This window comes from Canis lupus, chromosome 30, assembly GCF_003254725.2.
Source record: "Canis lupus dingo isolate Sandy chromosome 30, ASM325472v2, whole genome shotgun sequence".
NCBI lineage: Eukaryota > Metazoa > Chordata > Mammalia > Carnivora > Canidae > Canis > Canis lupus.
Genome location: NC_064272.1, coordinates 20,119,459 through 20,133,073, shown reverse-complemented (window position 1 = coordinate 20,133,073; position 13,615 = coordinate 20,119,459). Strand labels below are relative to the sequence as shown.

The 13,615-nt window shown below is 33.4% G+C and overlaps 1 protein-coding gene across 1 annotated transcript in view; it reads right to left on the bottom strand.

The window, feature by feature from the left end:
• Positions 1–13,615, bottom strand: part of UNC13C (unc-13 homolog C) — a 540,818-nt gene that overhangs the window by 177,736 nt on the left and 349,467 nt on the right. The window contains exon 18 of the mRNA XM_049104442.1: positions 3,843–3,928. Within this exon, the coding sequence (XP_048960399.1) occupies positions 3,843–3,928 (86 nt within the window). The remainder of the gene's footprint in view (positions 1–3,842; positions 3,929–13,615) is intronic.

The window sequence follows — 13,615 nt, the reverse complement described above, 5'->3', positions numbered from 1 at the left end:
GATTCACATGAATACTCTCCTAGGGGTTTAAACCTTAAATGACCCCTGAAGGAGACTGCTTTGAGAATTTGACAGATCTTTTCCTCTTTATATAAAAACAGTGATAGTCTCATCCCATTAGCATAGTGCTTTTGTTTGAAAAGTACATTTAACATATTGTGCAATCCTCTCACCAACCTGGGGACTCCTATGGCCTTTTTCATAGAAAAGAAAATCAAGGTTTGAAGGAGCATAATTGCCCAAGGTTGCAGAGCATGATAAAGCTTTCTGAAGTTAGGTTTCCCAGACTCAGATATCTTGTTGCTTCCCAACTTGCAATTCCACAAATGTTTAGTTTGAACATGGCAGGTATTCTATCCTTGTCTCCAAGGTGCCATCTATAGGATTGTCCCATTTGCAATTCACTTCAAGTAAACAAACACATAGTGAGTTTCTATTACGGTTCAATAAGTACAAAGATGAAGGAAAACAATCTTTGAACTCAAAAGTCTTCTCTTCTGGTGTAAGAAGTAGATGCGTAAATCATAAACTGCAATCCATGTTACTCCCTTTCTATATTTATCATGCCTTCTTGAAAATCTGTGTGAATGTGCAAATGTAATAACTATTGAGTTGTACACTTTAAGTTGGTTGAACTGTATGGTATATGAATTACTTATTACTAAAACTGCTATTTAAAATTAATTAATTAATTAATTAAACTGCTATTTAAAAAATAAAATTTATAAAGGAGACTCTTGTCTCAAAAAAAAGCTAAGGTAATTGCAAGATTATTAACTCTTGATCTTGGATCTGATTTTTGATGATACAATCTCAGCATTTTGGGATACTCTGCTTATACAAAATTTTTAATCTATAATCAGTAAGCATCTAATCAAAGTTATAGACACTTTATCTGTAGCATTCCTATTTTCCTTGATGTTTTGAACAAATATTGAATTTTTGAGGTTAAATTCCTTAACAGAAATACTATGTTTAATTTTCTAAAGTAACTACTTATTTTTAAAAGTAAATGTAACATAAATGTAAGATAAAACATCCATTAGTTACACAAATGTTTCTACATGAGCAAAGAGAGGACTTGCCTAAATAAAATGTGTACTGGAAAGTAGTGCCACCTTGGAATGGTTTAAAATAATCAGATTCTTCCAAAATGTGGGCAGGAGTCTCCCTGTCCATTGCCCACCCCTCTGATCCAATGTGAATGTTTCACGTTACAGGTCAGAGTGATGACACACAAAGTTGCTGACTTCTTGGAATGTTCTCAACATCACACAGTAAAAGATCACAAGTGGAAGTCTCTCCTCCTCTGCTTCCTACTCCAATGAGCTAGGATTCCCCAGTAAAGTCTTTATTTAACAAGGAGTTACTGTACTACTTTCCTATTTTGTAGGTATCACTATAGGCAAAAAAATTACGTTGTGGTGAAGAAGACAGACTGTTCAGAAGCAATAAAATGTACACTCACAGACACAAATAAAAGATAGTAATTGCTTGCTATACAACCGATTAAAGTAATAAGGTTTTTCCTGGCAGTGACTTTGGATCCTGAGAAGAAATGACACTAAACTGAGCCCCACATGGCTACTGCTGAAGACTGCTGGGAAGAGAAGTCAAGGAAATAAGGCAGCTGGTGGGAAAGCCCAAAGAACTTAGAAATGTGATGTGGAAAAGAAAGGAATCCACAAAAACCATACATGTTTGACTTGAGCAACTGAATAAATGGTCACGTCAGTACTGCAATATGTGCAGGAGGAAGAAGTGGGTTTTGACAGGGGAAATTAAGAATTCTTTGTCGATTTTATAAAGTTTGAGATGCCAGAAAGACATTTGAGAAGGATGGGGGAGTGTAAGGAATAGAACCAAGGGAGCACATGCTAGTTGAAGAAACGTATTGGCCTAGTGTACTGGTGCTTGCCATTTGACTTAAGAGTCTCCTAGATTTCAGAGAGAGAACTGAAGCAGAGTGGTGTGAAAGGATGTGGTTGGTGGGAGGCAAAAAAAAAAAAAACCAAAGAGAATGGGGTTGATACATGATGTTTACATTTTAGCAACGGTAAAACAAACAAACAAAACAGTGATACAATGAGCACGAACTCTGAACCAGTCTTACCTATTAATCTATTTTCATATTACAGTCAAAATGCTTATTCTAAGTTGCAAATCTGAACAAGATATGTACCTCTGAAATCCCTTTACTGTTTCTTGTTTTCTTTTTTTTTTTTTTTAAGATTTTATTTATTTATTCAGGAGAGACACAGAGAGGGAGAGAGGCAGAGACACATGCAGAGAGAGAAGCAGGCTCCATGCAAGGACCCCGATGTGGGACTCGATCCTGGGTCTCCAGGATCACGCCCTGGGCCAAAGGCAAGCTCTCAACCACTGAGCCACCCAGGCATCCCTGTTTCTTGTTTTCTTAGCAGAGAGTCAAACTCCTCACCATGGCCCACCAGGTCCTGCATGCTGGTCCCTGACAATTTCTCCAGCCTCTCTTCTTGCTACCTCTTGCTCACAGGACTGCCTGCACTTTTCTCAAATGTACCTTGTGCTCACTCTAATCGCCAATGCTCTGTCCTCTGCCAGGACAGCACAAAGATGCTTCTTGCTCATCTCTTCCCAGAACTAACTCCTACTTGTACTTCAGATCTTTGTCAGAATAATAACACTTTTTCAGAGGAAGTTCCTCTAGAAAGTCTGCATTGTCCTCCTGTCCCAAATCTGAGTTAGATGCTTTTCCTCCAGACATTCTATTATCATTAACCTCAATCACCTCATATCAACTGTGGCTTCCCTCCATAATTTTGTTGAGGGCAGGGACCATGGACATCTTGTTCACTGCTCTATCCTCCACCCTGAGTACAAGGATGGATATTTAGCATTTAGGGGCTCAATATATATTGTTGAACAAATGGAAAGAAAGTTTTCCTCTAGACTGTAAGTTGCTAGAGGACAGGAAACCTAGGCTGGCTTCTGCTTCTCTAACGCTAAACAATGTGAGAGCTCAAAGGATATTTGACAAAATATTTTAACTTAGAATTCTATTTTATTTTTTAAAGATTATTTATTTAAGATATATATCTTAAATATATATACATATGTATATATGCATATGTGTATATATTTATTTATTTATTTATTTGGAGAGAGAGAGAGAATGTGTGCACTCACATGCATGCATGCATGTGAGCAGGGAGAGGAGCCCAAAGGGAGTGAGAGGAATGGGGAAAGAATCCCATGCAGACCCCATGCGGAGTGCACAGCTGACCACTCTGGATAGGGGGCTGGATCTCACCACCCTGAGATCATGACCTGAGCCCAAACCAAAAGAGTTATAAAATTAATCTACTGAGCAACCCAGGTGCCCCTAGAGTTCTATTTTAAGATCTCTATTTCCCTGATGAGATTTGGACTTATTGAGAACAAAGTTTCTGGCAAAGAGCCTTGCCATTGTCTTTTTGAAAACTTTGGTCAGATTTTAACTTTCATAGCCATGGATACAATTTTCAACTCTATGTAGACAAATTTCTGGACTAATATTAGTTACTCACGCTTCAATATGGCTTGCTTTGGTAAATGAACTGCCATATGGTACGCATACATCTGAGTATTATACTATGAGTGAAATACTTATGATCGTGCAACTTAGATGATTTGATTAAACATGTATGTTTTTTAGGGCTTTTATATACTCAGAGACGTCTATTTGCCTACAATGTGGAAATAAATTTTAGAATTAATCACAGCATTTTAATGCATCAATTCTTTACATTTAAAATCAAGAACAAAAAAATCACAATTTACCTAAAACACGTGTTCTAAGACATATGGATATTTATAATTACCTTCCAGTGCATATTTCATATCTTGAGCAAAAAGGGTCCACATAATTTCAGCACTTATTTTTCCCATGTTCAGTTCTTGAGGAAATCTAAAACAAACATATATATTAGTACATCAAAATGAGAAATGTGCCTAAAAAATGAAATATGTCGCTTGACATATATGCCACAGTAATTGTTATATAGTTCATACTTTTATTTATTAGATTTTTCTTCATAGACTTTCACAGGTAGAGGAAAAGCTACGTACCAGAGTGTGGAAATAAACACAGTTATTTGGTGCTGGGAAAATAGATACCCTAACATGAATCTGAAGTAGTGATACCTGGGGCTTCTGATGGATGTCTTAGGCTATGCATTTGTTCTAAAGAGTCCCTTTAGTTTTACCAAGCACTCTATTTTCATATATCTCAATTTTGAAGATAGAGCATAATACTCTGAGTACCAGACACCAGGTAATACCCAAAACAACACCTTACATTCATCTGTTAGCCATTTTCCTTAAAGCACACTTGAGTGCTTCCATTCTTTATTTGCTTAAAATAAACTTTTTGAGAAGGCTCCTCACTGCCCTGGTAAAATGGCCCACTGAGGACCCATTAATCAAGACTCGAGAAATCCCGAGCATGTCTGTGTTTTAGATCAAATAAACTTTAGGATTAAGATTCCTACTGCTACTAAATATGCATTCTGTTTGTATGTGTTTTCAGTCTTAGGATAAGTCTCCTAGTAATATAAACCCAATGGATACAATGACTAAGTCTTTTCATTATACTGAAAATACCACATGCCAATAACCAAAAACATTGCTACAGGTTATCTATCACTCCGGTGATACATTTTGAAAAACATGAATCAGCCTTACTTTTACACACAATAAATTTAGGACTTTCAGAACTGTACCAGTTCCACATTTTTAAGGAATCTAAATCCTCAGAAAGAACAACTGAAGCATTTTGATGGCAGAGGGTTGTCTTAACTTTATGTTAAGACTGAAAGCATTTTCTGTTCTAACAAATATTTAATATATACATATATACAAAAAATAATATATACTAAAATATGTTAAGAAACAAAAATAGCTCTCACATTCTTTTATATTTTTGAGTTTAAATCAAAAAAAGAGTAATACAATTCTGAATGCAGTAGGAAGTGTTGCCTAATTAACAGGACCTCAATATGACCTCAAGTAAGAAAAACAAAACACTGACACAGAAAAAAACTATTCTAGCCCAACTTTTCACTGAAAGCAAGTGTTTCATCAGATATCCCTTACCAACTGCCATCAATTTGTCTAATAATGTCAATTGATATTTCAAAGCTTAAATGCAGAATCTGTACATTTATCAAGTATTTAAACTCAGAATACTTTCTATGATGGGAAAATTAATATAACCCGAATATATGCAAATTAGTTTTCAATATTAAAGTTTACTCTATGGATATAAAAATAACCTTAGGCAAGCAATTTATTTCAACAGTTTTCATTGTGGATAGCCACTAATATCACACAATATGTAGCATATTAATTTTTATGTAACAATTATGTAGCAACAAAATTATAAGTGATAGAACATAACGAGAGGGCTTTAAGCTCATAAAAGGAGGAAATTGGTTATTTTAATTTTTAAATCAGGAATAAAGAACATATTAAGTCACTTTATAATGATCTGATATTAGAAAAACACAGACATTATGTAAAAAGAAAACTGAATAATATCTCTCATAAAAATAGTTGAAAAATTCCTCAATAAAAATGGCAAATAAGATCCTACAATATATAAAAAGGATTATACATCATGATCAAGAGAGAGTTATCCCAAAAATGCAATGTTGGTTCAACATTCAAAAATGAAGCAGTGTAATTTATTGTATTAATGGACAAAAAGAGAAAAACTTGTTGTCATCTCAGTAGGCACAGAATAAGTATCTGACAAAGCTTAACATTCATTCATGATAAACAAACAAATAAAAACTCTGAAAACTAGAAGTTAGAGGGTAGTCAACCTTACAAAGAGAATGTACAAAAACCTACAACTAACATTATACTTAATGGTCTCATACTAAGTCCGGGATCATAGTAGTTATATTTATATCACTACTCCTATTAGACATTATACTGGCATTCCTAGAGATTAAGAAAAGACAAGAAAAACAAATAAGACGGGGCATATAGATAGCAAAAGAAGGAATAAAATTCTATTTGCAGACAATTATTTATGTAGGGAATCCTCAGGGAAAAAAAAAAAACCTAAAAACTAAAAATTAAGCCACTAACTTGGTCCAGCAGGGTCATGGAATATGAAGTCAATATACAAAATAATTGTATTTCTATACACTAGCAATGAACCATTGGAGTTTGAAATTTAAATAATAGTATCATTCATAATAGCACCAGAAGCTATAAAATACTTAGGTATAAATCTGAGAAAATATGTACAAGATTTATATGAAGCAAACTACAAAGTACTGAGAGATACCAAAAAAAACCCTAAATAAATGAAAAAAAAATATATTGTACTTGTGAATGGATATACTCAGTATTCTTAGTATGTCAAATTTTCCCTAGTTGATTTAAAGATTCAATGAATCTCAATCAGAATTTCAGTAGGATTCTTTTTTGGTGGAACCTGACAAAGTGATTCTAAAATTTACATGGTAAAGCAAAAGATGAAGAAAAGTGTTGTTAAAAGAAAAAAAAAGCTAAAGCATTACATCACCTGTGTTCATAGCTTACTATAAGATATAGTAATTAAGATGATGCATCTTCAAATTCAAGGTTAGTTAATTTTCAGTAAGATGTCCCACTGATTTAATGGGGGAAATGGTAGCTTTCAACAAATTATCCTAGACTAATTTGGTAATCATACGCAAAAAAATAGACATTGACCCATACTTTACAAAATATAAAAATTAACTCAAAATGGATTACATACCTAAATATAAAACCTTAAACTATAAAACCTTCTAAAACAAAACATGGTAGCAAATCTTTATGATTTTGTATTAGGCAATGGTTGCTTAGATGTGATGCAAAAAAGTTCAAATTATAAAATACTGATAAACTGGACCTTATGAAAATTAAAATCTGTTTTTCAAAAGTACTGTTGAGAAAATGATAACATAAGCAATGGTATAGGAGCAAACAGCTTGCAAAACACATATCTGATAAAGGAATTTTACCGAGGATATATAAATTATTCCCTAATCTCTATAACAAAAAAAATTACCAAATTCAAAAGCGGGCAAAGAATCTGAATGACACTTCAGCAAGGAAGATAATTAGATGAAAAATAAGCATGTGAAAATGTGTTCAACATTACCATTAGGTACTTTCAAATTAAAACTATAATGTGATACCACTATACGTCTACTAGAACAGCTTAAAAACAAAATGAAACAAAACAAATCCTGACAATACCAAGGGCTAGCAAGGTTGCAGAGAGCTAGAGTGCTCATACATTTTTGGCTGAGAAAATGTTAGAATCAGACTGGAAAGCAATTTGGCAATTTCTTATAAAGTTAAACTTACATTTAACCAGCAGTCCCCCCTAGGTATTTATCCAAGAGAAATGAAACTATATTTATAGCAAAAATTGTACATGTTGCTTAATTCTTAATCACCAAAAACTGCAAACATCAATGTCCTTCAACTGATGAATGGATAAATCAGCAGGAGTAGATTCATAGATTCACAGAATGTAATTTAACAAGCAATAAAAAGGGATAAAATATCAATACATGTAACAATGCAGATGAGTACTCAATGAATAATGCTGAATGAAAGAAATTGGATTTGAAAGCCTACGTACCATGATTCCAATACATTGAAAAGACAAAAAGCAGCAGAAAATATATCAGCAGTTGCCAGTGGCTTGTGTGAAGAACAGTTGATTATAAAGGAGTATGAAGAAACTTTTGGGGTAATAAACATATTTTATATCTTAATGCTGATTAGTTATATAACTATGTGGTTTTTATTTCATCAATTTCTAAACTAGTTAATGCTTCTGAGGGAGAGGGTCATCACATATCCAACATGCTTTCCTAGTAAACACATGTGTATATCATAAGAAATTCACTGAGATAAAAAAAATATCAATTGATGGAAGAGATAAGCTCTGTAACCCAGTTAATGGTTGTAATTACCAGAAAAAAAAAGACTCCAAACGTATCCTAAAATATTTTTTCCTTTAATATGGATGCTTTAATGAGATTACTTCAAAACAAGAAATCTAAAAATTAGCTGTTTATCTCAAGACTTTCTCAGTTGCATAATCCATCAATGTCAAGTGTAATTTTCATTCCTGAAAAACTGTGGGTTAAAGGATCTTATCACTAGTATTAAATCTTCAACATGGCAAAACCTAAACCAAACCAAGCCACCATTTAAAATAAAAACAACACACTAGGAAAACATATACAATATATATAAAAAGCAAAGGGATTGTATTAATATAAAAGAAACTGTTACAAATCAACAGGAAAAAGATGAATATTAGAAAAAATGGCTAATGGAATGAATGGTTGCTTTAAAAAGAGGAACACAAAAGCTTAAAAAACATAGGAAAAGAGATATTTAAACCTTTATAATAATGAAATTTTCATAAAATAGTGAACATTTTTAACTGAAAAAATTTGAGATTAGAAAACATTAAAATATGGTAAAAAAAAAAAAAGGGATCCCTGGGTGGCGCAGCGGTTTAGCACCTGCCTTTGGCCCGGGGCGTGATCCTGGAGACCCGGGATCAAATCCCACGTCGGGCTCCCGGTGCATGGAGCCTGCTCCTTCTCTGCCTATGTCTCTACCTCTCTCTCTTTCTCTCTCTCTCTCTGTGACTATCATAAATAAATACAAATTAAAAAAATATATGGTAAAAAAAAAATTAGGACTTCGAGCCTGTTTTTTAAAGGTCTTCTAATGACACTCTATGGGCTTCCAATGCTCATGCAATTCCAATACCTTGTTACTCCCATTCCCTTCTGTCCTGTATCCCAGGAGTCCCCTCTCTGGGCTACATCATCCTGATGTTATATGAAATCACAGAATAATATGCAACTATCAAAAAGAACAGGATAGATTTACTTGTATTGACACAAAAAGATGCCTATCAGGCAGTGTTACATAACAAAGCAAATTACAAGTAAGTATACATAATACGATCAATATATTGCAAAACAAATATAATTTATATATATTTAATATGTGCTTAATAAACATTAAATCAATCTTAATGCTTATATGTACAGACAACATGAGCTAGAAAAAAATATACCCAACTACTGAAAATGTATAAGGCTTAAGTGAGGTGGGTTCTTATATTTTTTTATTTTCTTTACAAAAATGATGCATAAACATAAGAACTTTTATTTTCTGCCTTATGGCTCTGTGAAGCTGAATAAGATATTTTTTATAACCACAGAATTATATATATATATATACACATATATTTTTTACCACAAAATTTTTAAAATCACTTCTCTTTTGAAATAAAATCAATAGGAATTCTACCAAGTATATATTTTTAAAATTTTTATTTCTCACAAATCTGTATTTGATTATTAATATTCTCATTTGACAAGTAAGTGATTGGTGCTCAGAATTTCAGCACTGAGCTATTTTCCCAGAGTTCATGATCTCTCCAATAAAGCAGAAAATATTTAATGATGTTTCTCTTCTTTCTTTCTTTTTTTATACTTAGAAGAGATATAAAGGTAACTCTGATGATATTCATTTTAGATTCAAGAACATTAGAGATTAAGAAATGTGTCCTAGGGAAGCCTGAGTGGCTCAGCAGTTGAGCATCTGCCTTTGCCCAGGGCATGATCCTAGAGTCCCAGGATCGAGTCCCACACATCAGGCTCCCAGCATGGAGCCTGCCTCTCCCTCCTCCTGTGTCTCTGCGCCTCTCTCTCTCTCTCTATCATAAATAAACAAATCTTTAAAAAAAAAATACTCTGTATGGCCACTGGCATATGGTGAGCACTCAATAAAGGTTTGCTGATAATAAAATTTTAACTATAAATGAAACAGATGAAAACACTATTTAAGTTCCGTTGATTTCTAATGTGAACAAAATTATCATAGAAACCAAATGGAAAAAAAAAAAAGAAACCAAATGGAAGTTTACATTTGAATTTGCTAGTTTTTAGTCTCCAGAAAAAAAACAAGTTGCTAATAAGATTAACAGCAATAAACTTGATTGCGGAGGGAAATTCTTAGTACTCACAGGAGTAAACTGGTTTCACAAACTTCAGAAATCACCAGTAGACTCTAATGATTTATATGCTAATCACAAATTCCAAACTCTGAAACAAGTAGTTTGGAAGAGGTTTTGACTTCCACAACCATTCCCTAACTTCCCAAGTATTATATATACTTAAAAGTTAAAACAAACACACATATGACATATTACCCTTTCATATTTCATTATTCATATTTTAAAAATATAGTTGGCTCTCCTCATACTGATCTGAATTTGTGAGGTTTTGCTGTACACAAATTAAATTCTCTAATATATAGCTCCACATCTTCATTTTCAAAGCAGTTATAACTTAACTTAGTCTATCATTTCTAAAAGGAGGCTTAATGAAACAGCTGATCTATTCCAACATTATTAGAATGTCTCCTGTTTTTAATTTGTAGCAATTAATAAAAAACATAAATGTTTTAAATCTTGAATCCCATGAGATGTAATTTAATAACCCAATTTATTATCTGCAAATCTCTTAGTGAAATAAGAAAAACAATCTACTACTGCCAAATTTGATAATACCGATTCATTAGTCACAACAGACAAGATTAGACTCCATTAAATGCGAATTCTTATTTTGATATGCAAAGGTTGTCTTTGAAGAAAAGTATTCTTTGTTACAAATGAGTAAGCAATGGTTCTGTTACTGCATGTCATACATGCAACTGAAACTTCATTATCACTGTCAGAATTCATGAGACATTTACTTTGCTGCGCTCTTTTCACATTATTTAAAAAAATCAGCTTTTGTTAATATGTTCTCCATTTAAGAATACTTGGCATACATTAGTGCAATTAATGGCCATCATTATGAAGAGAAGGAACAGCCAAGAGGAATGAACTTAATTGAGCAGGACTTTACCAGTAAATTATCAACTAGCCTTACAAGTTAAAGTTGTATTAAAGGGAATCTAAAACATATCAGAATATTGCAGTTAAGGATCAAAGTCAGCTTAAGTATTCAGAGAGCAAACTCATCTAATTGAACATTTCCTTGGGTGACAGGAAGGAAAGGAAAGTTTTTCCTTTTGTACTTAAATTCTCCTGTACCAAAACCAAATAGATCACCAACACTGTTAAAACCCAATTACCCTTTTATCTTTTTTCTCTTTATTTACATTTACAACCTAAGGCATTATTTTAATGAACTAAGATCTTTAAATACATATTTCATTTAAATATGAAAAGTAAAGTTAGATCTAGGTTAACTATTAACATTTTGTAAAGCAATGAAAATGCCACCTCTCAGCAGAGAGGTGGTGAAAATGGCCAGAAATGACCTACAACCTTGGGCTATGTGTGTGTGTATATGTGTGGGGTGGTGGGGAGTAATAAATGGAATTTACTGAGTCCAGATAATTGTTCCTCAAGCTCCCCTGGTACCTCCAGGTTAGAGACCTGGAGAAGAGCAACTCCACATATTTGCATTGTAGGGCAGGAAGCTTGAGGCAGTAGAACAGAGATTCACATCTATGGAGCATCTACGCAATGCCAGGCTCCAGGCTAACCACTTTGTATACAGTATCTCCTCAAATCCTGATAATGGCCCTATGTTTTAAGTTTCACCTCCCAAATTTTGAAATGTGTAAATCAGACTGAAAGACAACAAAACTTTTCTAATTTCTCATGGCTCCTCTGTCTCAAAAAATATTAGACCACTAAACCACTCAAGCCATCTTTTTCTCTGAATACTTAAAACACAGTCCTTTTTTGTTTACTTATCATGTATTTATCTCATTCAAAAATATTAAGACAGTTTACAAGATTAGTAAAGTGTGATTTGCCTTGAAAGTAGAGAAAGGAAAAATGAAGCTATAAAAATAAAATGAGATTAGACATAGAAATGTATGCTGTTAGGTTCTATAGGTATTAAATGTGGACCTCAGTTCTAACATTTCTGGCACCTAATCCACAGTGAAAAATTGATCATTTTTATCTATCTCAATTGTTCAGGAAGCAAAGTTCTTTTAAGCAGTGAATTGAGGGGGGAAAATTTCATAGTTTCTCCTTAGGGTGCTAGTAAGTACACACTATTTATTAACATTTTCCTCTGATAAATAACACATTGTGTATACTTTTTTATTGGTTTATGTACAACTGCAATTGGTGCCATGTGGCATATGTTGCACTTCAAAGTTTTTGTGAGTCATTATTGATACAGGTTTATTGTGCCCAGATCTAGATTAATCATGAAAACATCAGAAATGTTTGGGTTGAACTGAGGGATTAATACCCATCATTTTCCTCATGGGATTTTTACTTTACAATTAATCCTGTTGTTAATTCAAAGAGTCATTGAGATTCTGGTTCTGCCACTTACTAGTTGTGTGATCTAGAAAGTTACTTAGCCTCTGTGGGGCTTTAGTTTCTATCATCCACAATTTGGGGATGATAATAGTACTGATATCATTGGAAATTAGTTTAGGATTAACTCAATCGTTAAACTGTAAAAATGCTTATTATAGCACCTGGCTCCATTTAATTCCCTGTAGTTCCCTACATGATAATGGTAATATTTAGAACATATAGAAACTAAATTATCTGGTAAGCATAATAAACCTTTGAAATCCAAGATGAACCTTTTCTTTATGATGTGCATGCAGAGTGATAGAAAATTGAAATCTTCACAAGTGATTGAATTAGTACAACTCGTAGTAAGCATTTTTACTTAGAAAACCATTTTACTTTTAGAAAACTATTCTTAATCTTCTCAGATAATATATGGTTTGGGGAATTTGCAGAGCAACACCTGATCTGTTTTAAAATTCAAACTGACTGTAATTAGCATGAATAAAAACTTTCAAAATAGCTTCTTTTGTACCTTTAGTCAGATACTTTTAGCTCAGATTTTTGGATTTTCTTATATCTATTCTCCACACTGTAAACCCCAGCTTTGCAGAGCTGATTCCTTATAGGAAATAAATTCCTTATAGGAACTAAATTGTTCGCTCATTTTCTGACAATTCAAATTGAAGCACTGCTTTACACTTCAGCAGCAACCTAACTGTGCCTACAGTGGAATACATGTGTCATTCCATGTTATGCTACTTTGGTTATAAGAATCAGAGACTCAAGTTAACTGGAAATAATTAACAGGTAATTTTTGTAATCATAATTTGCATAAAAGAGAAATAAGATAAACTGCATTGCCATATTTATTGAAACCCAAGGAAAGGTGAACTCAGTTTAACAGATAGAACAATGACTAGTAGAGTCAGTCCTCATAGAACCATGGACAAGTATCTCCTTCAGAGTTGAAGGCAGTCAGAGGAGTGCAGTACATGACCAAAGATGAGATCCTCACTCAAGAAATCCACGAATACCATGACTCTGTTACTCTTATAATTGCTGCTTTTCTTTCCAAGTATCCTTTTTCCTCTTTCACTGACAATTGCCTTATTCCCCTTACATGTTGTTTATCTCCTGTCGTCTGTTTATATGTCATTTAGATTTATTCCTAATTTTAGATCACTTACTACACTTATTCCCCAAACTGTAACCTTTCAATGTCTATTCTCCTTG